The sequence below is a fragment of the Pollachius pollachius genome (genome assembly GCF_949987615.1).
Source record: "Pollachius pollachius genome assembly, chromosome: 3".
Classification (NCBI taxonomy): domain Eukaryota; kingdom Metazoa; phylum Chordata; class Actinopteri; order Gadiformes; family Gadidae; genus Pollachius; species Pollachius pollachius.
Window position 1 is genome coordinate 45,065,382 of NC_136936.1, and position 23,943 is coordinate 45,089,324.

At 46.5% G+C, this 23,943-nt stretch overlaps 2 protein-coding genes across 2 annotated transcripts in view; both read right to left on the reverse strand.

Moving 5' to 3' along the window:
* The window catches only part of rnf17 (ring finger protein 17), a gene marked incomplete at both ends in the record, with an annotated part of 35,409 nt that extends 29,892 nt beyond the window's left edge, over positions 1–5,517 (reverse strand). Inside the window, 5 exons of the mRNA XM_079734018.1 lie at positions 1,730–1,828; positions 3,003–3,312; positions 4,632–4,729; positions 4,974–5,086; positions 5,454–5,517. Of these exons, the coding sequence (XP_079590144.1) occupies positions 1,730–1,828; positions 3,003–3,312; positions 4,632–4,729; positions 4,974–5,086; positions 5,454–5,517 (684 nt within the window). The remainder of the gene's footprint in view (positions 1–1,729; positions 1,829–3,002; positions 3,313–4,631; positions 4,730–4,973; positions 5,087–5,453) is intronic.
* Positions 5,518–6,196: 679 nt separating this feature from the next.
* The window catches only part of xpo4 (exportin 4), a gene marked incomplete at its 5' end in the record, with an annotated part of 33,922 nt that continues 16,175 nt past the window's right edge, over positions 6,197–23,943 (reverse strand). The window contains 17 exons of the mRNA XM_079731754.1: positions 6,197–7,438; positions 7,523–7,615; positions 7,965–8,082; positions 8,438–8,568; positions 9,301–9,422; positions 9,603–9,783; positions 12,043–12,129; positions 12,511–12,717; positions 13,252–13,426; positions 13,954–14,123; positions 14,277–14,436; positions 16,709–16,886; positions 19,306–19,451; positions 19,584–19,726; positions 20,085–20,261; positions 20,603–20,777; positions 23,726–23,883. Of these exons, the coding sequence (XP_079587880.1) occupies positions 7,241–7,438; positions 7,523–7,615; positions 7,965–8,082; positions 8,438–8,568; positions 9,301–9,422; positions 9,603–9,783; positions 12,043–12,129; positions 12,511–12,717; positions 13,252–13,426; positions 13,954–14,123; positions 14,277–14,436; positions 16,709–16,886; positions 19,306–19,451; positions 19,584–19,726; positions 20,085–20,261; positions 20,603–20,777; positions 23,726–23,883 (2,619 nt within the window). The 3' untranslated portion in view covers positions 6,197–7,240. The remainder of the gene's footprint in view (positions 7,439–7,522; positions 7,616–7,964; positions 8,083–8,437; positions 8,569–9,300; positions 9,423–9,602; positions 9,784–12,042; positions 12,130–12,510; positions 12,718–13,251; positions 13,427–13,953; positions 14,124–14,276; positions 14,437–16,708; positions 16,887–19,305; positions 19,452–19,583; positions 19,727–20,084; positions 20,262–20,602; positions 20,778–23,725; positions 23,884–23,943) is intronic.

The window sequence follows — 23,943 nt, forward strand, 5'->3', positions numbered from 1 at the left end:
CTTTCATGTGTTGATATGTCCATTCGTTTTGGTCAGGGTCCTTTTGGAGACTCCAAAAAAGACCTTTGGCTACCCAAAATGCATACTGTAAAAAAAAGTGAACCCAAACATGTAGAAGCATAATCTTGGTCTCAAATGAAAGGTTACCCTCTGGGCTTTCTTGTGAACCATTTAGATAGCATACCAGATGTTCTGATATGTAATGAGACAGGCATAATCACACAAAAATCCGATTTTTAGCTATTCCGCCTATGCAATTTTGACGAAAAAATGTGTGTTTTGGCTATTCTTTTTACTTAAAAAGTGAAAACTGCAATGGTATAAACTCCAAAACTGAAATAGTAAAAATACTATAAAAAGCTATGTACAAATAAACAAAAATAAGTAAAATTACAATAACAATGTACAAATAAACAAAAATAACTATTTACATGATTCCCTCCCTCCCTCCCTCCTTCCCTTCCTCACCCTCTTTCTTCTCTGGGCGTTTAGCTATCTTTCAAAATGTTCATAAAACCAAACTCACAAAAATAGATAAAAATAAAACCACACATGAGCGCACTAATCAACCACCTGCTCGCACTCTGGGGAAGAGCCTGCTAGTTTACGCACACCCCTTGCGCATTTGTTTTCTCACCCACACGTGAGACAGTGTTTGACATGCTGGATATCGTCAGAAAGGTGTTTTCGTTGGCTATTAGGATATCTAAGGCCCGTCCCCGACCCTTGCTGTCTGCTGGTGTAGCTGTCAATCAAAGTATACATGCCCTGTTTTGATAGTGTTTGCCTCATTGGCTTGTAAGGCTTGTAAACAAGGAAGTATTGTCTTACAGACATGTGTGAGGGCTCTACGTCAACGTGAGACCCTGGCGATACCATGAATCAGACGACAATAGCGGAATTCAAACCCTAAATCGCAGTTTTCTACAAAAAAACATTGCAGCGTTTCGGTTTTCTATTTTTCGGCTGCTTTGTATAAGATGGCTTGTGCATATACACAATGTAATTAGACTAAAATAATATTGATATTCGATTTCTGTGGACTCTTATGAACATTTCAAGACCCAACATGAAGTATCAACTCATTGCTAAGGATATCCACAACGACGATAAAGTAAGAATGCACCAAGGGAGGGGGAGGGTGAGGGGGGCTATTTTGACCTAAGACACTAGGATATATTTGATCTATATTCGCTAAACATATTTATTCCACCAAATGGTTTGCATTGGATGACATTCCTGAGATTCTAAGCTTTCAAACAGTGTATGACATGACTATATCACTCAACCTTATGATGCTGAAAATTGACCCAGAATGTTGGGGGGAAGGGGTGGTGTAACTAAAACTTGCCCGCCAGCGGGATTTGACGATTAAGTGGTTAAGATATATGTTGTGATAACATGATTCGTGGTTGTTTGATTTTGTAGATTTTGAAGTGTGAAGTGCTGTTCAGCAGGTGATTTTATTAGCTGTGTATCAGTTGTTACATTTGCTTTAAGTCGATTGGCAGATGTTTTAATTTAAAGGAAGTTGCTACAAAAGTTTACGTTTTAGGCGCTTAAGTTGATAGTCAACTATTTATTTAACAATGTTTTCAAATGTTAGTGCAAACAGATATTACATTAAGTACTTTCTAGATTCCAGAACAATTCCACAACAGCTCAACAAAGTTTGCTATAGTGCACTAGATAATCACAAATAATTTAAGGTGGAACATGGTGATTTTACCCGTTGAATGTCCTCCAGGTGGGCCATGTTCTCTGCAGCTTTGGCCAAAGCTTCATCCACCAGCTCTACCCGGTTTTCATCTGCACGGGGTTTAACGCACTGCAGACGAGAAAACAAACACACACACATTTTGTGAGAAGCAATGGTTTAAACTAGGGCTGTTATCTCATTAAGTAAAGTCAAGGCGATGATTTAAATGAAATTAAAGCTTTATATCAATTTTATCCAACTTGACCGTGTACATCACTGTAAATCCACAACACAAGATTTTAAACGGCAGGTGCAACTCCAACTCCTACTAACATAGTTAAGAATTGCAAGCCTATGAAAGACCTAATTCATCGCTCATCTATTACTCAAACATGCCTAGTAGCCCTTATACTGGATATGTTAATGAGTTTATTACATATGAACCGGGGGAAAACTGATTTGCAGAGGATTGCGTCGACCCTTTGGCTGAAGAGATCATAGCAGCTCATGGCACATTGGACGGTTTAACCATCAACCTCAATGTTTAGGAAGAGGTTTTGCAAAATGGATATCGCTCAAACTTACTGCGTTCTAATCATAACAGGCTGGCAATTAGTTATTGTACATTCAGTCATACATATTGTTTGCAATCTGTAGCCATGCTCTCAAATGCTATATAGAAGAAAATTACATTTTAAGTGACCAACATGTGGTTCAATACATTGACACCCCTACTACTGTGTTAGTCTTAGCTCATTGGATCAGGATTTCAATCAAATCCGCCGATGTCCATCACACCTGAAGTACTTCCGAAATGGACTCTGAATCTTAAGTATTTGTAACTGCTGCTAGCAGATACCTAGCCTGGTCCTACCAGACTCTCGTACTTCATTTCATTTGTACAGAGGGTCTGGACCTACTCAATAGACAAATGTTAACTCACTTGAAGGCGGGTGTCTGTTGAAGTTTAAAACTATTGGATCTGCCCAGTGCCACTCTGGATCTGCCATAACCAATCACTAACGTTTGGCCGGGAATCACGTTACGCGCAGGCTGTAAACAAACCAAACACCATGCGTGAAGATGTCCGTCAACGAGAGCTGACTTTAATGTCATTGTTCTCAGCCACTCCCTCTGTTTGCTGATTGGACGCAGAAAATTTAGACGGAGAAAACCCACTACATTCCGCAGACCCAGACCTAGTACTGAAGGGAAATTCTAACTGAGCGGAAGTACTTAGGCGGGCGGAGCCAGGCTAGCAGATACCATATGACAACCAATGCTCATCAGACCATCGGATTACCTGATCTGGATGCGCCACATGGCCTTGCTCCTTTAAGGCTTCACCGTCTCTCACATCGTCCATCACTTTGCCTGGTGGTTTGCACTTCTTTGTTGCGTCGCCCTTTGCCTTGCCAGAGACCTGTTCGTTGTAGGTTGTTGGAGTAGCACTGGCGGTTGGTTCGGTATCAGTCGTTTTGCCAGTGGCAGTTTGCATGACTTCTGCAGTTTTGCCGTCGTCTGTTGAGACGTTGGGTCGCCATGCGGGATGTTGGGGTTTCCTGCAATGCCTTGCTGCGCTGTTGCTTCGACTGCCCAAGACCATCCTTTCCCTAAGAAACATTCACATCAACACACATCATAAGCAGCCTCTTCCCTGAATTAATGTTCTTTTCACTTTCTGAGCGTATTTCCCCGACTCATATTATGCATCTGCATTAGGGATGTTCACTTTTAGCGACATAGCCGTTGTTGCACAGTTGTCAGTAAGGCTGCATCCGAATACTCATACTTGACTGCTATATAGTAGGCATTTTGTAGTACGTCACAAATATAGCGCGTCCGAATGCTCAGTACGCATTGTGCACTAGGCAAAAAGTTTCCGAATGCGTACTACCGCCACAGTATACAACAGTAGGTCACTACGCTATCCAACAATTCAGCCGAAGTCTGGTAACCGAAGAAGAACGCCGCAGTGAATAAAAAATTAAAAAATCTAGATGGCTGACCCGGCCTACACCACCAGCAGCAGCGGCTCCAGCTGCGGTAAATTATTGCAGGTGACTTTAATTTTGCTGGTATCTGATGTACAGCGCAGAGGGGAAATATGTAATCTCCAAACATCCGGTGGCGTTTCGGTGGTGTTCGGAAGCGTTCTACGCATAGCTGTAGAACGTACACATACAGATTGCGTAATGATTCATAGCCACAAGAAAACTACTACAAACTACTTTACTGTTGCAGTTTTAATATGTTTCTTATAAAACAGGGAAGCAGAGGCCCTAAAATTTAAGATGTTACGGTTGCAGGAATTTTCAGGAAAATTTAAGATGTTACGGTTGCAGTAGTAGACACTGAACAGAAATAGTATATACTTAGTATTCAGATGCACCCTAAGTTAATGGGTCTTAATAACCAATCAATCATAACCCTCTATGGGCCTGCTGTCAGATCAATCCCTTCTATCCAATAACACTTTTCACATTATCCTGTTCTACATCCCAAATTATTCCCTTTGCAGACTTAAAGATTGGTCCACTGAGTGCCAGAGGACATAGCTATTCTGTCTGACGTGTGTCACACGTGTCGGATAGAAAAATTCCTGCAACCGTAACATCTTAAATTTTAGGGCCTCTGCTTCCCTGTTTTGTAAGACACATATTAAAACTGCAACAGTAAAGTAGTTTGTAGTAGTTTTCTTGTGGCTTTGAATCATTACGCAATCTGTATGTGTATCCATCTATCGATCGATCGATCAATCGATCAAGCGTGCCCCTCATGCATCCCCTAGTGGGGTTCCGCACCAAAGGTGGGGAAAACTTAAGACTTTACCCAGCGGTATTCTTAATTGATTGAGAGGGTATGATGCCCTCTGCTGGTCAGAAATATATGATGCATCTTGAGTGGAGTAGCTGAAGCACCCGTCCCTCACCTCTTTATCTGCTTCATCCGGACTGTGTAGACGAGGCCGATGATCCGACTTTCTACCTCCAGGCCATAGACACCACTCGCTGGAAGACTAGACTCCACCTAGAACCACACCCATTGCAATAAAGGTGTACTTTTGACACCTTTATTACATTGCAACCTCTATTTCACAACAATCAAGTAACTTTCCTAAATCATTGGCGTCCCCTTATTTTTCTAATATAATAATATTTTGAATTGTAAAAAATTGTAGTAACTAGTTGGACATGTCATACAGGTTTTTTGGATGCACTTAATTGAGATTTGAGACTTCAGATCACTCCGCTACTCAGGGTGTGTTAAGTACCGCGCAGTCCGGACAGAGGACGGCGTTGTTGTCCTCCAGGGACAGCAGACAGCCGCCGCAGAACACATGTCCGCACAGCAACATGTGGGGAAGGTTCCCCTGGTTATCCACCTCTGGAAAGCGTGAATAAAACGAGTCCGTGAAGTAAAAACCAGACCATAGAACCGAACCACTCCCCCGAAACCACCGTAAAACTCGGTCGAAATGATTCGGTATGCTATATTTCTAACAAATGAGCAGTTAGTTCATTCGACGGCATATACGGCAGAAAAAAACGTAAACAATTGTGTCACAGAGTTGAAGTTGCAAGTTTCCAAGTTACAAAGTTAGGTGGTCAGTAGTTGCATTAAGTTAGCACGCTAGCTAGCGGTCAAGTTAAACCTCAAATAATAATTAGCAACAGAACATTATAAATTGTATAAGCGGGTTTATTTTCTGTCGTGTGGATTTTATCCATGGACCTATTAAAGAAGATTTTACCAGGTAGCGTGTAAGCATCCCCGCATAATTTGCAAACCAACGAGTTAGAGATATTTCTCTCCATCTCCAACCTGCAGTAGAGTCGAAAGAACGGTTGAGTCAAGTGAGCAGCGTGGAAGTGACTGACACCGCGTCACGTGTTAGCGGCGCGCCCGGGTGCAATTAACAAGTGCACCTCACGTAGACTGACTTTTTTTGTTGGTTCGAAAGTAATTTGTATGGATGGACCCACAGTCAAATCCCGCTATTTAGAGAGCTGAAAAATATATATCCATAAATATGTAAAACAACTTTAATAAACACAACATATAGATGTATATATAATATATGTATACGTTATATTGTAGAATATATAAAAAAATCGGCTCTAGTTTTCATCGTATTTGGGCGTCCCTGCTGCTGCAGTAAGGACACCTGTAATGGCATGAGCGTAAACTTTTTCTTTAAAGAAAATTGACTTTTGCAGTTATAAAGTATAAATTCATGTTTGCAATCCCCCGTGTTTCAGATATCAAATGCATAACCTACCCTCTCAACCGATTTCATTGGTACACTTGGTTAGTGCCTTCTGTACGAGATTAATACTTTTTGTCATGATAATTGACTTAATATTCAATACTTCTCAACGTCCACTTCATTTAAAATCTTTATTAAAAAGCCAAAATAGTTCAAAAACCATACAATAGACCCCAAACAAAAACAACTGAGGCCAGAACATTTTATACAATAACTTTATGTACACTTTTACACTTAATGAACAAATTATTCAGCCGTTATACAACGGCAGGGCTTGCACTCTGAAATGGAAGGTGTGGGCGTTGTATTGTAATCCTTGTAACACTCCACTTTGGCTGTTTTTTGGTTATTTTGTGCCGCCCTCCATTGTCCTTATGCCGCTTCAATCCAGTGTCTCTCCATGGGGAGAGTGGCGTCATGTAGAAAAATAAAACAAAATGTCCACGAAACCTTCCCACGTCTTTCCATTTGTTTTCACTAAACTTTATAGTCCCAGGGAGACAGACTGTCTGAGTTCTGCCCTGCTGTGAAACGGAGAGGGGGGGGGGGCACACAATAAAACTAAACCCCAACAGGGAAAAAGAAAATCAATGCACTAAGTCAACCTTTCTCATTAAAATAAAAATCTCCTGCCATATTTCGTCGTATTAAAAAAAAAACTTTTCAGTCAGGTTTGGAGACATAACATAACTTTTTTTCCTTTTTTGAAAACATATATACATCCTTTCATTAATGCAATTCTGATTTGGTTTTTGAAACCGTTATGAACAACCCTCTCATTTGAATAATAATTCCTGCCCCCATCGGGCTGAATGCAACTGACTGTTTGTGTTTTTGTGTGTGTATGTGTGTGTGCACCTGCGCGTGGCAGGCACGGTTGCTATGGTAATGTGTTTTCAAGCAGCGTGCATGCTGAAAGAAGACATGCACAGGACAATCAAGAGAACAAAAGGCACTGTGGAAAGGGCTGAGTGTGTGAGGGATATTATGGGACGTTCCACCTAAAACCCTATAATTTCAATGATGTCTAAGCAGTAGTGTGTGTGTGTGTGTGTGTGTGTGTGTGTGTGTGTGTGTGTGTGTGTGTGTGTGTGTGCACGTCCGTTCGTGTGTGTCCGTAGTGTGGGTGTGTAATTCGGGAGTCCCTGCTCCGATGACGCAGTTCCTAGTCTCTTGGCTTCCCGCTCAGAAAGTCCAAACACAAAGCTCGGGCGACTGGTGCTAAGGTGGCATGGTGTGGGGAGGCGGGGTTGGGGGGTGTTCCCCAGTGGTTATTTGACACAGAGCAGTCCTCCGACGTTGGACACAAACTCCTCCAGGCTCTTGAGGAAGGCCACCTTCTGCTTGCGGTCCATGGTCGGGGGGGTGCTGCTGGCAGACAGCTTGTTGAAGGCGTCGGCCAGGCGCTGGTAGATGACGGCGTCTCTCTGCGACGCCAGCAGGGCCTCCACCAGCTCAGAGTACTCCACCTGACACACAGCAACACCGCGGGTTACAGGACATCGACATAACACACCGGTACACCATCTGTTCTGCGGCGGTGTTCCACTGACCTGGTGGAGACAGACGAGCGTGTAAAGCGCTTCTCCGGCAGCCACCGTCATCTCCATGCTGTGCTTCTGTAGCACCAGCATGTCAAACACCAGCTACACAGAGGGTCAAAGGTTAGGGTAGGGGCGAGGTCAGTGTGGCCGAGGCCGGTCGACATGTGGGTGGTCTGCGTGCGGTGGACCTTGAGGTCGGGCTGGGGCATTAATTGAAATTTGATCGCGATTTTCGCTTTTTTTTATTTCTTTACATTATTTATTTGAAAATTGTGTATATTTTTTTAAGGAGACGTTTCAAAGTTCTGATTTACAAAGTGTTTTTCTGGAGAGAAATTTCGAATGATGCATCATGTTTTCAAACTCAAAAATAATCGTTTGAATAATCAGGATTTCCATATTGACCAAAGTAATCGTGATGATGAGGTTTTCCATAATAGAGCAGCCCTACCTTGAGGAAGTGGCGAGTGGCTATGAAGAGCGGGGACTCCTTGTCCTGGTTCTTGGCACACTGCTCTGCCAGCGGGGACAGGGCTTCCAGACACAGTTGGCTGACCTCTGAACTCATCCTGCCGGGCAAAGGTCAAGGTCCGGACACAGTGATCTGTAGCAGGTACACATGCTAATGGCTACGTAGATACTACCCTGCAGTGGCCTGGGTAAAATTGATAACTTAACTGCGTAGAGGCCACATGGAAACGTTGAATCAACAAGAATTTAGCTTCCAATGTCAACACATTTGCAATTTATTGTATGTACCCCTTGGTCCAGATGTTGTATATATCAGTGACAGCTACAGTCTTCATGTCTTAGACTAGCGATCTTAATAGCCTAGAAGACCTAGCCTAGCCTAGCAGCCTTAACAGACAAGGGCTTTAGCCTAGCCTATCCTAGTAGTCTTGTTTCTGGTAGATGGGAGGATACGAGGTCATTCCTAGCTCCAAGGAGAACATGAGGCTCTTGAAGAGCTCCTCTGGGAGCTGAGGGATCTTCTCTGGAAAGATCTCACAGATGAAGGTAATCAGCTTGTAGTACTGGTTACACAGCGAGGGGAACTGAAACAGAGATGCATGTATAAACACAGTTAGCTGTTAGAGCTAAGGTTAGCTGGTAGAACTGCATTAAAGTTAAACTGCAGAAAAGGTTTAATCAAAAGCAGGTTAGACCCATTGTGTGGCAAACTATTTGAGGGTTAGGATTAATATGAGGATAAAAGTGAACTGGTTTGATCTGGGATTCATATTTATCCAAAAAGTATTTGAACAGGTTTTATCTTTGGTTCAAGGAATAATAGAGTCCTAAACACTTGAGACTCTGAGATTGTTACAGTACGTTTAACATTGATGTACAATACATTCAGTGTGCCACTTGCAGCGAATTACTTTGGGCAACCATCTATCCGTTTTCCTTGGACTGCTATCATCTTCTTTATTCCTAATAAGTGGACTTTATGTTTTAGCTTGCATCTTTGATTTAAGGTTAAACTGAGGTGTATTTTACGGTTCAATCTGGAATTAGGGTTATTTTTGAAGTCTGAACAGATGTAATCTGGGATTGGAATAATAGAGTCTTATTTACTAATGTATTTGAACAGGTTTAATCTGGGACAATGGCTAGGCTTAGGTTTACCTAAACAGGAATAGAGTCAGGTCAGGTGTAATGAATGAGGTGTAATTGAGCAGGTTTTGGTCTGGGTTGACGATTAGTCTGAGTAGCATTTTAACAGGAATAGAATCAGGTGTAATGGAGCATGTTTAGTTTGGGATAAGCATTAGTCTGAGGTGTACCTTGAGCAGGTCCTGAGACATGAGCGGGAGGACGATGTTGACTCCATACAGAACCACGTCGGCCGCTGAGACCGGTCTGGTGGTGGTTCCCGTGCCCTGGTCCTGACCCCGGAACACCTCGTCTACAGACACACACAAACACACACATACGAAAACAGTCACACACTAGGCCCCGACTGATCATAGGATTAAGGGTGTGCCTGCAGGTTACACTGCAGACTTTGGCGGTTTGGACCCAGAACCTTGATTGATGGATGACTGCATAGATGGAAGGTTTGTACCATCGGAGCTGGGGCGCTGACCTGTGTCGCTGAAGTCGATGAACTCCTTGGAGAGCAGGTTGGTGAGTAGCTCCATGATGAGGAGGAGGTCCTGGTACTGGTCCTCCTCCGCAGTGCTCTCCCCCCGCCGCCGGCCCATGTTGTTCTTGGAGTACACCTGCAGCAGCGTCAGGCACGCCTCGTAGAGCCTCATTGACTTAACCTGGGGAAAGAGAGCCTCATAGACTTAGACTGGGGAGAGAGAGCCTCATAGACTTAGACTGGGGAGAGAGAGCCTCATTGACTTAACCTGGGGAAAGAGAGCCTCATAGACTTAGACTGGGGAGAGAGAGCCTCATAGACTTAGACTGGGGAGAGAGAGCCTCATAGACTTAGACTGGGGAGAGAGAGCCTCATAGACTTAGACTGGGGAGAGAGAGCCTCATAGACTTAGACTGGGGAGAGAGAGCCTCATAGACTTAGACTGGGGAGAGAGAGCCTCATAGACTTAGACTGGGGAGAGAGAGCCTCATAGACTTAGACTGGGGAGAGAGAGCCTCATAGACTTAGACTGGGGAGAGAGAGCATCTTAGACTTAGACTGGGGAGAGAGAGCCTCATAGACTTAGACTGGGGAGAGAGAGCATCTTAGACTTAGACTGGGGAGAGAGAGCCTCATAGACTTAGACTGGGGAGAGAGAGCATCTTAGACTTAGACTGGTGAGAGAGAGCCTCATAGACTTAGACTGGGGAGAGAGAGCCTCATAGACTTAGACTGGGGAGAGAGAGCATCTTAGACTTAGACTGGGGAGAGAGAGCCTCATAGATTTAACCTGGGGAAAGAGAGCCTCATAGACTTAGACTGGGGAGAGAGAGCCTCATAGACTTAGACTGGGGAGAGAGAGCATCTTAGACTTAGACTGAGGAGAGAGAGCCTCATAGACTTAGACTGGGGAGAGAGAGCCTCATAGACTTAGACTGGGGAGAGAGAGCCTCATAGACTTAGACTGGGGAGAGAGAGCCTCATAGACTTAGACTGGGGAGAGAGAGCATCTTAGACTTAGACTGGGGAGAGAGAGAGCCTCATAGACTTAGACTGGGGAGAAAGAGCCTCATAGACTTAGACTGGGGAGAGAGAGCCTCATAGACTTAGACTGGGGAGAGAGAGCCTCATAGACTTAGACTGGGGAGAGAGAGCCTCATTGACTTAACCTGGGGAGAGAGAGCCTCATAGACTTAGACTGGGGAGAGAGAGCCTCATAGACTTAGACTGGGGAGAGAGAGCATCTTAGACTTAGACTGGGGAGAGAGAGCCTCATAGACTTAGACTGGGGAGAGAGAGCATCTTAGACTTAGACTGGGGAGAGAGAGCCTCATAGACTTAGACTGGGGAGAGAGAGCATCTTAGACTTAGACTGGTGAGAGAGAGCCTCATAGACTTAGACTGGGGAGAGAGAGCCTCATAGACTTAGACTGGGGAGAGAGAGCATCTTAGACTTAGACTGGGGAGAGAGAGCCTCATAGACTTAGACTGGGGAGAGAGAGCATCTTAGACTTAGACTGAGGAGAGAGAGCCTCATAGACTTAGACTGGGGAGAGAGAGCCTCATAGACTTAGACTGGGGAGAGAGAGCCTCATAGACTTAGACTGGGGAGAGAGAGCCTCATAGACTTAGACTGGGGAGAGAGAGCATCTTAGACTTAGACTGGGGAGAGAGAGAGCCTCATAGACTTAGACTGGGGAGAGAGAGCCTCATAGACTTAGACTGGGGAGAGAGAGCCTCATAGACTTAGACTGGGGAGAGAGAGCATCTTAGACTTAGACTGAGGAGAGAGAGCCTCATAGACTTAGACTGGGGAGAGAGAGCCTCATAGACTTAGACTGGGGAGAGAGAGCCTCATAGACTTAGACTGGGGAGAGAGAGCCTCATAGACTTAGACTGGGGAGAGAGAGCATCTTAGACTTAGACTGGGGAGAGAGAGAGCCTCATAGACTTAGACTGGGGAGAGAGAGCCTCATAGACTAAGACTGGGGAGAGAGAGCCTCATAGACTTAGACTGGGGAGAGAGAGCATCTTAGACTTAGACTGAGGAGAGAGAGCCTCATAGACTTAGACTGGGGAGAGAGAGCATCTTAGACTTAGACTGGGGAGAGAGAGAGCCTCATAGACTTAGACTGGGGAGAGAGAGCCTCATAGACTTAGACTGGGGAGAGAGAGCCTCATAGACTTAGACTGGGGAGAGAGAGCATCTTAGACTTAGACTGAGGAGAGAGAGCCTCATAGACTTAGACTGGGGAGAGAGAGCCTCATAGACTTAGACTGGGGAGAGAGAGCCTCATAGACTTAGACTGGGGAGAGAGAGCATCTTAGACTTAGACTGGGGAGAGAGAGCCTCATAGATTTAACCTGGGGAGAGAGAGCCTCATAGACTTAGACCGGGGAGAGAGAGCCTCATAGAAAGACTGAGGAGCGCAAGACCCACCTCTCCGAGGTAACAGATCTGTTTGTGAGCGACCTCCACAAACACCTCGATGATGAGGTTGATTGTCTCTGGTGTGTTGCGGTATACCTGCGCCACGAGAACACAAACACACACAAACATACATTCATCTCTTTAATTTTCACCCATTTTCATGGTGACAACCGATAAAACATTGTGATGAATCTTAAAGGGCTTTGCAGGTCCGGCATTCAGAAGACGACTGGAAAGTGAGCCCTAACCTCCTTGAAACCATTACACCTTACATTCAGATTTTCTTCAACTGATCCCTTTGAGTACATTCAGATTGTCTTAAAGGGGAACAGACAGTCAACCATTTTCTAATATAAGAAATAAAAAACAGAATGCAAATGCCGGAACGCAGACATCAATAGTCCAACCCTTGCCTTCTAAAGGATAAAACTAAAAGGTTTGTGTAATAACCGTTGTCGACCACCCCTCTCCACACACCTCCATAAGGCCGATGCAGCTGGACAGGAATTCCATGAGGAAGGAGAAGAGCGCAGCCACGTTGTCGATCTGCGTTGCCTCGGCAATACCGCACAGCGCCTCCAGGGTGGCGGTGATCTCCTGCCGGACCGCTGTCTCCTGGCTGATCTGGGCGAAGTTCTCCTGGTTGATCAGGTTGAGGAAGCGCTGCTGCAGCGGGTGGAGCACCTGGTGGAGGGAGAGAGAGGGACAGCTGAAAAGGACTGAAGGGCGGAGGGTCGGCTGAGTGGAAGAGTACGAGAGAGTTAAGGGCTGATTATGGTTCCACGCAACGTTGACGCAACGCAAGGACCACGCAGACACTTCAACCCAGTCGTGGCCCTGTTTTGGTTCTGCGTCGGGTTTTAGTGAGCGGACCAATCACAGCCCTTGATGCTGCATTGCCTCGAAGCAAGGTAACAATTTTTGCAAGGAGGGTCCGGAAGGACTTAATGGGTCCGTAAACCCCCTTGCGTTGCGTCGACGTTGAACCATAATCAGCCCTTTAGACAGAGCGAGAGAGTTAGAGAGAGTAGAAGAGAGAACACGAGTTGTTAAAGAGGGTTTAAGAGACTGCATGACCCAAAGAAAGAAAGAAAGAAAGAAAGAAAGAAAGAAAGAAAGAAAGAAAGAAAGAAAGAAAGAAAGAAAGAAAGAAAGAAAGAGAGAGAGCGAGCAAGCAAGAGCGTTGAAGAGAGAGCGACACACAGAGAGTGAGCCCACCTCAGCCCAGTACTGTTGCTTGGTGTCGGCGTCCATGTGAGCGAAGCCGCCCAGGACCAGTGCCTTCATCAGGTTGCGCTGCACCGAGCTGGACAGCAGGTGGAGCGGCGGGCTGCGGCTCGCAAACTGCTTCGCCAGGTTCCACCAGTTCTCACACTGCACCACCATGTTGGCCCTATTGGAGGAAGCGTAACCGTCAGCACTTCCTGGGAGCTTCAATGTTACAATTTGGATGGAGAACGAACACAAAAATATAGAAAATAAGTTAAAATAATGTTTGTTTGATGGGCCATTCTTAAATGAATATGTTCCTTCTTTTTGCTGCTTGTCAGATAATAGAAGAACATTTCACAGACATCACTTTGGACTCTGGTAACTTGCAGACCACGCCACTCTTTTTTATACTTTATACATTTCACCGATTTAAATGATTATCAGTTAGATAAATCCACCTTGAGAATAACTGTTATTAGTATATGCTACACGTGAACCTCCTAAGATGGCGCAACTTGATTGGCTCGCAATATCCCATGATTGAAATCTCAAAGTCGGCATATTGCGTGGCAGCAGTCTCGTCACGCTAATAAAAAAAATAAACCGCTAATAAAAACAATTCATGTTCCCCACAATTCACTTCGCCATCGGCAAACAATTGTTAAGTAACAGCCAGTAGAGAGCCAAGAGCTAACCGGCGCTCCTCACCTCTCCCTCCGTTCCACCAGTGTCACCAGTAGCTCCACTGTGTCATTGGCCAGCTCCGGCTCCGAGCTCCACACCGATAGGTTGCTGATCACCTTCTCCAGCAGGTACCCCACGATCCACTGGGCTCCCTCCGTGTCGGCACCAAAGGCCGTAACCAGAGGTATACTGACCTAAGGGGTCGGATAATAAGATTATGATACAGCTTTCAGACTTCAATATACACCTAGGCGGCCTGGGAAATGGTTTTGTAGTGGCTTGTTGGAGACACACAGGGTGACATGGCTGACACACCATTTCCAACACATTTGCCCCCCTGCTTCTACCTGTTGGTATAGCTTCTCGTCCACCAGCAGGTAGGTCTTGGCCCAGCGACGCAGGAACCACACAATGTCTTTCCCCATCTGGGGACTGAGCAGCGTGGTCAGGCTGGCCCTGGTGGCCCGCGACTCAACCTCAGAAGTCCTCAATACCGCAGACAGAAGCCTGGGGAGAGGAGGGAGAGGATTAGAGGAGGAAGAGGTTGGGGGGGAGTGAGTGTGTGTGTGTGTGTGTGAGTGAGGGAGGGAGTGAGTGAGTGAATAAAGGAACAAAGTAAGTTGATCAATTAAGTGCCAAAAAAGAAGAAGTTAAACAGAAGGAGAGATGAAAGAGATGTAGGGAGGGATTGGACCCAATAGAAATAAAGAATGAATGACCCATAGTGAGAGAATGAGGGGAACAATTGAAGAGGACAAGCAGAAGAAGGGGATGAGTGAAAGGGAGGAGAGGAATGCATGACAGGGAGAAACAAAGAGATGAGAGGAGGGGTGTTGAAATAGAAGGTCAGAGAGAGGGTACATGGTGAAGGTTGAGAGAGAAAGGAAAATGTAATTGATAGGAGACTGCATGAAACCAAAAACCACGATGAGCATCAGAGAATAATAAAGAATATTATCACCACTCAAGGAGAACAGCCTTGACATTAACCCCCCCTCGCTCTCCTTGCATTTCCTAACAGTTGTGATGTTCTTTCTGGACGTCAGCAGGTTCTTCAGCCTTGACAATGCCTCCTTAACCAATTATCTAACTTCAGGACAACAGATTGCTCCTAAACTTAGACCTTGTCATTACGTTCTCCCAGAGAGACCCTGATACCGTAAGACAATACGTAATTAAAGCCCATCTCTGATAACGCCACACCAGCGGTAACTCCACCATCTTTAGGGTCAGGGTGAATGCTAATTGGATAGGGGCCCGGTTACCTTCTGCTTAGTGTGTGTGTGAGAGAGAGTTTGAGTGAGTGATCGTGTGTGTGATGCACAGACGCACGTACAACAAGGAGACAACAATAGACAGGGCAGCATGTGTCACTGAGTTTGTTTCTTTAAGGTCACAGTAGACCTTGCATTGTTGTAGAAGGTCCAGCACACTCTTTGCATGTGTCAGCGTGTGTGTGTGTGTGTGTCAGGTGGTCTGGCGGTGGGTGTATGACCAATTCAGGGAAATGTCACCAAGCTTTTGTTGTTCCCAGAACAATGTGAAACCACGGGCAGTGCTGAAGGTGTGTGTGTGAGTTTGCGTGTGCGTATGTGTGTGTGCATATGCATGTGCGTGTGTATGAGAATAGGACTGGTAAGGCCCCCTGTCTCCTCTTAGCCTAACGCCATGAAGATGATCCGTGATGAAGATGATTATGAAAAGGGATGAAGCGGACAAGGGTACATATCCGTTTCTTATTTGACAAGTACTAGTCTCAAAGCTCTCTCAGACGTGGACGATCCTCCATTGCTACAGGCTTGCCTTTTACGTCAACAGCAGAAGGCTGCCACAAGATTTATGAGGGCTCGTTATCCAAAAAATATTGATCCAAAAGGTGACCTCAGATACTCCAAAAGTCCAATGTGATGATACGGTTAATAGCACCATTCACTTGGAAAAAGTTGCGTGTGCATGTATGTGTGCGCGCATGTTTGCTTGTGCGTGCGTGTACTAAGCTTTTGTCCTAGTTTGGAGTCTCCCCAACAGTGTGCACAAACTGACTATTTGGCTGAACATCCAGCCAGAGGGACCGCCGCTGACACGCGCCACCCAGGGTCGAGACACTTTCTACCCCCACAAGGTCTGCTGGGATGTCACCCTGTTAGCACCAGGCCACGCCACTCAGAGAGGGAGAGTGAGGGGGTGAGAGAATGAGAGTGTGGAGCAGGTGTGTGACCCAGACGTTTATGAGAGTTTTGTAAGTATATTAGAGAGGGGAGGGGGTGCGTCCTATTCCTGGTCTCTCCCTCTGTGCTTTATGAGTGACAGATGCCAGAACCGCAGCAGAACTATGCCTAATGGCTCCCGCTGAGTGGGAACAAAGCGAGGGAATGTCTCCTTGACGACGGAAGTTTGACTGGCTGCCACGCCCTTGACCATGGTGCCACCACCATACAGACAACTGCTCTCTACCAAACCAATGCTATGATAATACACCTCTACCATACTACACCACCATACAGACAACTGCTCTCTACCAAACCAATGCTATGATGATACACCTCTTCCATACTGCACCACCATACAGACAACGGCTCTCTACCAAAGCAATGCTATGATGATACACCTCTACCATACTACACCAGAAACTATATCATGCCTCACAACAACAACAAAACACAAAGATACTACAATACAAAGGATCAAAACGACACAACCCTAAAAACAAGACCCCCCCCCCCCCCCCCCCACCATCGGCCCACCCCCAGTCGGAGGGAGGTGCGTGGCGCCCACCCACCTGACCACGGTGTCGGTGCGGTTGAAGCCGGGTATGGAGGAGGCCTTCTCGCCCGGGGACCCCATGATCTGGAGGGTGGTGTTGATGTCCACCTCCGTGGAGTGGCTGATTGAGAACTCCATCACCTCCGCCGGGATCAGAGGTGTCTCCCCCTGGGGGTCGTCGGCCAACAGGCACCCTGGGGAGAGGGGGGGGGGGGTAGAGGGCTGTTAGACCGAGGGGGGTGGGGGGGGGAAGGATTGGCAGGATGTATAGACAGTTTATACGTCTCGTAAATGGGGGCAGGGAGAGCTAAGTAAAGGTGGTGTATACACATGTAGGAAGGAGCAGGGAGGATTAGGACAGATCGATAGGTACAGGTGGTGTATACACATGTAGGAAGGAGCAGGGAGGATAAGGACAGATCGATAGCTACAGGTGGTGTATACACATGTAGGAAGGAGCAGGGAGGATTAGGAGAGATCGATAGGTACAGGTGGTGTATACGCATGTAGGAAGGAGCAGGGAGGATTAGGACAGATCGATAGGTACAGGTGGTGTATACACATGTAGGAAGGAGCAGGGAGGGTTAGGATAGATCAATAAGTACAGGTGGTGTATACACATGTAGGAAGGAGCAGGGAGGGTTAGGATAGATCGATAGGTACAGGTGGTGTATACACATGTAGGAAGGAGCAGGGAGGGTTAGGATAGATCAATAAGTACAGGTGGTGTATACACATGTAGGAAGGAGCAGGGAGGGTTAGGATAGATCGATAGGTACAGGTGGTGTATACACATGTAGGAAGGAGCAGGGAGGGTTAGGATAGATCAATAAGTACAGGTGGTGTATACACATGTAGGAAGGAGCAGGGAGGGTTAGTATAGATCGATAGGTACAGGTGGTGTATACACATGTAGGAAGGAGCAGGGAGGATAAGGACAGATCGATAGGTACAGGTGGTGTATACACATGTAGGAAGGAGCAGGGAGGATTAGGAGAGATCGATAGGTACAGGTGGTGTATACACATGTAGGAAGGAGCAGGGAGGATTAGGAGAGATCGATAGGTACAGGTGGTGTATACACATGTAGGAAGGAGCAGGGAGGATTAGGACAGATCGATAGGTACAGGTGGTGTATACACATGTAGGAAGGAGCAGGGAGGGTTAGGATAGATCAATAAGTACAGGTGGTGTATACACATGTAGGAAGGAGCAGGGAGGGTTAGGATAGATCGATAGGTACAGGTGGTGTATACACATGTAGGAAGGAGCAGGGAGGGTTAGGATAGATCAATAAGTACAGGTGGTGTATACACATGTAGGAAGGAGCAGGGAGGGTTAGGATAGATCAATAAGTACAGGTGGTGTATACACATGTAGGAAGGAGCAGGGAGGGTTAGTATAGATCGATAGGTACAGGTGGTGTATACACATGTAGGAAGGAGCAGGGAGGATTAGGACAGATCGATAGGTACAGGTGGTGTATACACATGTAGGAAGGAGCAGGGAGGATTAGGACAGATCGATAGGTACAGGTGGTGTATACGCATGTAGGAAGGAGCAGGGAGGATTAGGACAGATCGATAGGTACAGGTGGTGTATACACATGTAGGAAGGAGCAGGGAGGGTTAGGATAGATCAATAAGTACAGGTGGTGTATACACATGTAGGAAGGAGCAGGGAGGGTTAGGATAGATCGATAGGTACAGGTGGTGTATACACATGTAGGAAGGAGCAGGGAGGGTTAGGATAGATCAATAAGTACAGGTGGTGTATACACATGTAGGAAGGAGCAGGGAGGGTTAGTATAGATCGATAGGTACAGGTGGTGTATACACATGTAGGAAGGAGCAGGGAGGGTTAGTATAGATCGATAGGTACAGGTGGTGTATACACATGTAGGAAGGAGCAGGGAGGATTAGGACAGATCGATAGGTACAGGTGGTGTATACACATGTAGGAAGGAGCAGGGAGGGTTAGGATAGATCGATAGGTACAGGTGGTGTATACACATGTAGGAAGGAGCAGGGAGGGTTAGGATAGATCAATAAGTACAGGTGGTGTATACACATGTAGGAAGGAGCAGGGAGGATTAGGACAGATCGATAGGTACAGGTGGTGTATACACATGTAGGAAGGAGCAGGGAGGATTAGGACAGATCGATAGGTACAGGTGGTGTATACACATGTAGGAAGGAGCAGGGAGGATTAGGACAGATCGATAGGTACAGGTGGTGTATACACATGTAGGAAGGAGCAGGGAGGATTAGGACAGATCGATAGGTACAGGTGGTGTATACACATGTAGGAAGGAGCAGGGAGGGTTAGGATAGATCGATAGGTACAGGTGGTGTATACACATGTAGGAAGGAGCAGGGAGGGTTAGGATAGATCAATAAGTACAGGTGGTGTATACACATGTAGGAAGGAGCAGGGAGGGTTAGTATAGATCGATAGGTACAGGTGGTGTATACACATGTAGGAAGGAGCAGGGAGGATTAGGACAGATCGATAAGTACAGGTGGTGTCTACACAGGTAGGGGGGAGCAGGGAGGTTTAGACACGCTGGCAGGACAGGTGTCTGTTCTAGTGCCCGGTCCCAAGCCTACTGACCGGAGACGAGCAGCAGCCAGTGGATGTCTTCGTAGAGGTCGTCCAGGACCTTGCGGTCCACGGTGGCGGGGTCGCTGGCGGCCATCAGGTGCTGCTGGGTCCTCTGGAGCTGGCCGTGGAGCCGCGTCACCCGGTCCTCCAGCAGACTGCAGGGGTCAGAGGTCAGAGGTCGAGCCAAGGACACCGTGATGTCATACAGACGGTGGAAAAGGCCGACGGCGGTATAGTGGTGTTGGATATTGTGACGGCGGTCTTGGCTGAGGTTCCGGCGCGGGTACCTTGTGAGCAGGGGGATGCAGTGGTCGGCAGCGACCCGGCCCAGTGTGCCGATGCTGGCCAGCTGGTCTGAGAACAGCTCCCTGTCGTCCTCTTGGATCTCATGGATCTCCTCGTCCTCGGTAGAGGTCACGCCGTTGCCCGACTGGAGGCGGAGGAGGACAGAAAAAAGAAAGAAAGGACAAACCTTAAATGCCACCAACTAAACACATGTTCAATCTGAAAACTGTGTTATTATTCATTCGTTCGTCTGCCTCACGTCATTTTAACATTCCTCATCGTCATTGATTGATCTAAATCATATGTAGAAAGGGTAACTCATAGGAAACTCTAGAGGGAAGAAAATATTGAAATAAATATACTACAGTTGTGGTTAGGGTTACCCTGTGTGTGTGTGTGTGTGTGTGTGTGTGTGTGTGTGTGTGTGTGTGTGTGTGTGTGTGTGTGTGTGTGTGTGTGTGTGTGTGTGTGTGTTTGTGTGTGTGTGTTTGTGTGTTACGAACCAGGTTGCGTGTGCCGTCGGGCGCGGCCAGGTGACACTGGATGTAGCCGTTGAACACCTGCACGGCCGACTGGACGAAGCAGCCTCGAGGGAAGTGCTCGTCATCTTGGACCAGAGTTAGCCATGCCTCCAACAGCCTGTCATAGGCCTCCATATACACCATGTCATCCTTATCCAGCTGAGGGGGCGGGAGAGACAGCGAGAGTCAGAATAAGAGAGAGCAAAATCAATAAAGAGGGAAGGAGAGGATAGGAAAGAGGGAGGAGATGGGGGATAGGGAGGGAGAGGGTGAGAGGAGACGGAAAGAGGGGAAGAATGGGATAAGGAGAGCGGGTAAGAGTAAGAGTTAGGGAGTAAGAGAGAGAGAGAAGGAAGAGTAACGAGGGAGAGAGAAAATCTTTCGAAGGTACAGCCACCTATGCCATTCCACTGAACAAAAACTCATTACTGTTTGAGGGACACATAATAAACGGTGTTGAATGTCAGTGTCAGTTGTGCGTTGCTGGGTGTAGAACCCACCACCTCCTCCAGGGCGGCGCTGCGTCCGAAGGAGCAGGTGAGCAGCGTGAGGCAGTTGATGAAGGAGGTGAAGAGGTCGCTAGGCAACGCCGTGAGCACACTCCGGGGGAACATGGAGATCATGTTAGAGATGATGTTGGAGATACCCACAGCTTCAGAGTCCTCCATCTCAATCCTGCATTAAGAACACACACATAAAGGACAAATACAACGTTTGGTTTACAATACTAGTCTATCATTTAGCAGACACTCTGACACATTAAAGTGGTAACCGAGAAGATCCATATTTCGTTTGCGTTGGCAAAAATCAGTAGTTCATACATAAACTAGATGAAGTGGGATTATGTTGCAGTAGACCCACCATACCCTCTCTGGTGGAAAAACCACTGGTGGTGGATGGAAAACTTTGTTAATTTGAAAGTTTGGCGGGAATGTCGCCACCGACACCAAGTTTGTAACATCCTTAATATTGCAAATGCCAAACTAAGAATGGGCCATATGCTCAATCACCATTGTGTTACTTAATTCGGTAACAGATAGTTACTTAACTGACATTTAAGTAAATACAATCGTCACGATTGTAACTTTAAGGAGGAGGTAGAGGTTGGGAGATGTTAACTAAAGGACGCCTACTACGATTAAGCTGCAGACATCTGCATCTATGTCTCAGCTGAACCACATGGCTGTGTTCAAAATGCTCTCCTGCCAATCCCAATCAGGTGGGGTTCAATTGACAGCAGAGACCCTCCGGCCCCCCCCACATGGTTTCCTGATGAGGCAATTGGAAATACGCTCCAAATATAGCAGATGACATAGAGGTCCCTGCTCACGCTAGAAACACACATGCTGTCCAATGTGTGTGTGTGTGTGTGTGTGTGTGTTAACACACACACATAATTATTAACATAGTTGATCCCAGCCCCTTTCATTTAGATCAGGTTCAATTCCACCTCCACTGTGTGCATGCACGCAACCACACACACACACACACACACACACACACACACACACACACACACACACACACACACACACACACACACACACACACACACACACACACACACACACACACACACACACACACAAAACTGGAAACTGGCGGCTTCCCTGTGCACACAAATAACAGACAGCTGTGCGCTCCATAGCGATGGCGTTACGTGGCGATGGAAACAAACTCCAGGAACCTCTCAGACGCCTCCCAGACCCCAGGCAGACGCAGAGAGAACCATCCCCTTCTCTTTAATGCTGGAGGTCTGGACCCCCTAAGACCCTACGGCTGGTTTAAGAGTCCTGCTGATGGCCACTCCAAAAATAACCAAGCTGTGGGACGGAGGTTAGGGAGAGGTCTGAGGGGATTTCGACTTCACCTCACCAGGGCATGCCTCCTGCCAACGCACATTAGAATGCAGTGACCATGCAACGTTTCTTTTTCTAGCCTGACATTGCCGGACCAATTTGCAGATGCGTATTAGTCTGGAACCGCTGGGTTCACTGCAGGTATCGAACAGGCTTGAGCTATCATGCTGTAACCCGCAGAGACAGTTGGTAATTTGAACTTTGACCAACGTTCCTTGGGGGAAAATATAAAACGTCCAGTTTGTCTAATACTGTGCCGATAGCGGATTCAACAGACCATTTCACATCAGCCGCAGACATCTTGGTCGTTTATTTCATTACAGTCATTGTATCATACCCGACCCATATACGATAAACGGGTGTGATTAGCTCTACCAGGGCCAGGTAGGCCGGAGATCTGGTGAACAGGACAGGGGAAGAATCTGCCGGAGCAATTAAACATGAGCTCAGCTCGCAGATTCTTCACACTTGAATTGACCCCTCACAGGATTAATTGAGTGTCATCCTAGCTTATCTTTAGTCTTCATGTGTAGAAACAGCTCTTAAGAAAGCTCTGTGTAACAGGGTTCAGAGACCTGCTGTCAGGTGTTAGTTTCAGCCCTGCACTGATTTCATGTCTGCTTTGTTACTTAGACTTTCAGCCAGAAGCTTCGAGCCAAAGGCATCCCAGGGCCTTAACTCTTACTGAATGACATGAAGCTGAATTCACTGTAGGTTACTTTGGATAGAAGTGTCTTCCAAATGACAAAACATTAAATACAGCAGATGATTGACTCCTATAGCATTGGCTTCATTGTTCATAAAGTGAGGCCAAAGATATAAGGGGAGGCAGTGTTGAGTGTCTGTGGCTCAGCCTGACAGAGAAACGAGTGTCTTACAAGCTGTCAATATGCTTTAGCGGCTTCTTGAAATACAGCACTTCAGTTTAGCTTTCTCCTAATACCTTAATGCGTTTGTTTAATTTTACCTCTCAAATGTTTCCATGTAATTCTTGTTCTTCTCGTCTCATTACCCTCTATGAAGCACTTTGTGTTGCCACTTTGCACGAAAAGCGCTCTATAAATAAAGCTATTTACTGTATATATACACCGGGCAGACCTTCTACAATCTGAACCAGGAAGTTCTGGTTCAGATGCTGGTTAGAGCGCCGTCTTGACATTAAGTGGCATATAGAGTTTCCCCTCGCTGTGAAATCTAAATATTTATTCACACCATCACAGGGACTCTGGTATCATGGTGTCGCTGGCATTACAATGACGCAGGGATGAGTACTGCGTAGACTCAACAAGCAATTACCCCCTGTAAATAACACAGAAGAGCCCCCTCACCCCCCCCCAGTTTCTCTCTGTTTCCCAGGCATCCTTGAAGAGCGTAAACATCTCCTGAAGGATAGCCGTGCTGTTAGCCCATGTTGCCTTAACCAGCGCTGCCATCTAAGTTATAAACTCTACTTACACACTACTCACTGTTGCTTTTATACAACGTTCTGGAAAGCCTCTCTTCTCTCCACCCACAACCCCACATTTGGGTTTAGTGGACACAGTGCTTGTGCACCATGAGTAACGATGACAAAAATAAGACTTATGATCAACGCGTAAAAATAGCATTGAAGTAAAAATAGCATTAAAAACAATCCAGATTTGGCGTTGGCGTGGGTCTCAAGCTCATTTCAGAGTCATCATTTAAGATGTACTTTCGATCCCAGCTAGTAAATTGAGCGACGTGAATGTGTCATTCCAGGCTGCTTCCAGCTGCTGTACTAACCCGTTGATCATGCTCAGCAGACCCTCCACCAGGTGTGCCAGGTAGGACACCTGGGCGCTCTCGTCGGGGAAGACAGGCCCGTGCATGGAGGCCAGCTGGGCCAGGCACTGCAGCGAGTCCTGCGCCATGTCCGAGTCCTCCCGGATCTTCCTGTGCACCTGGAGGGACCAGAGAGACACATTGTAGTGGGTTAGGGGGGTTGGTTGAAAGGGTCTGGG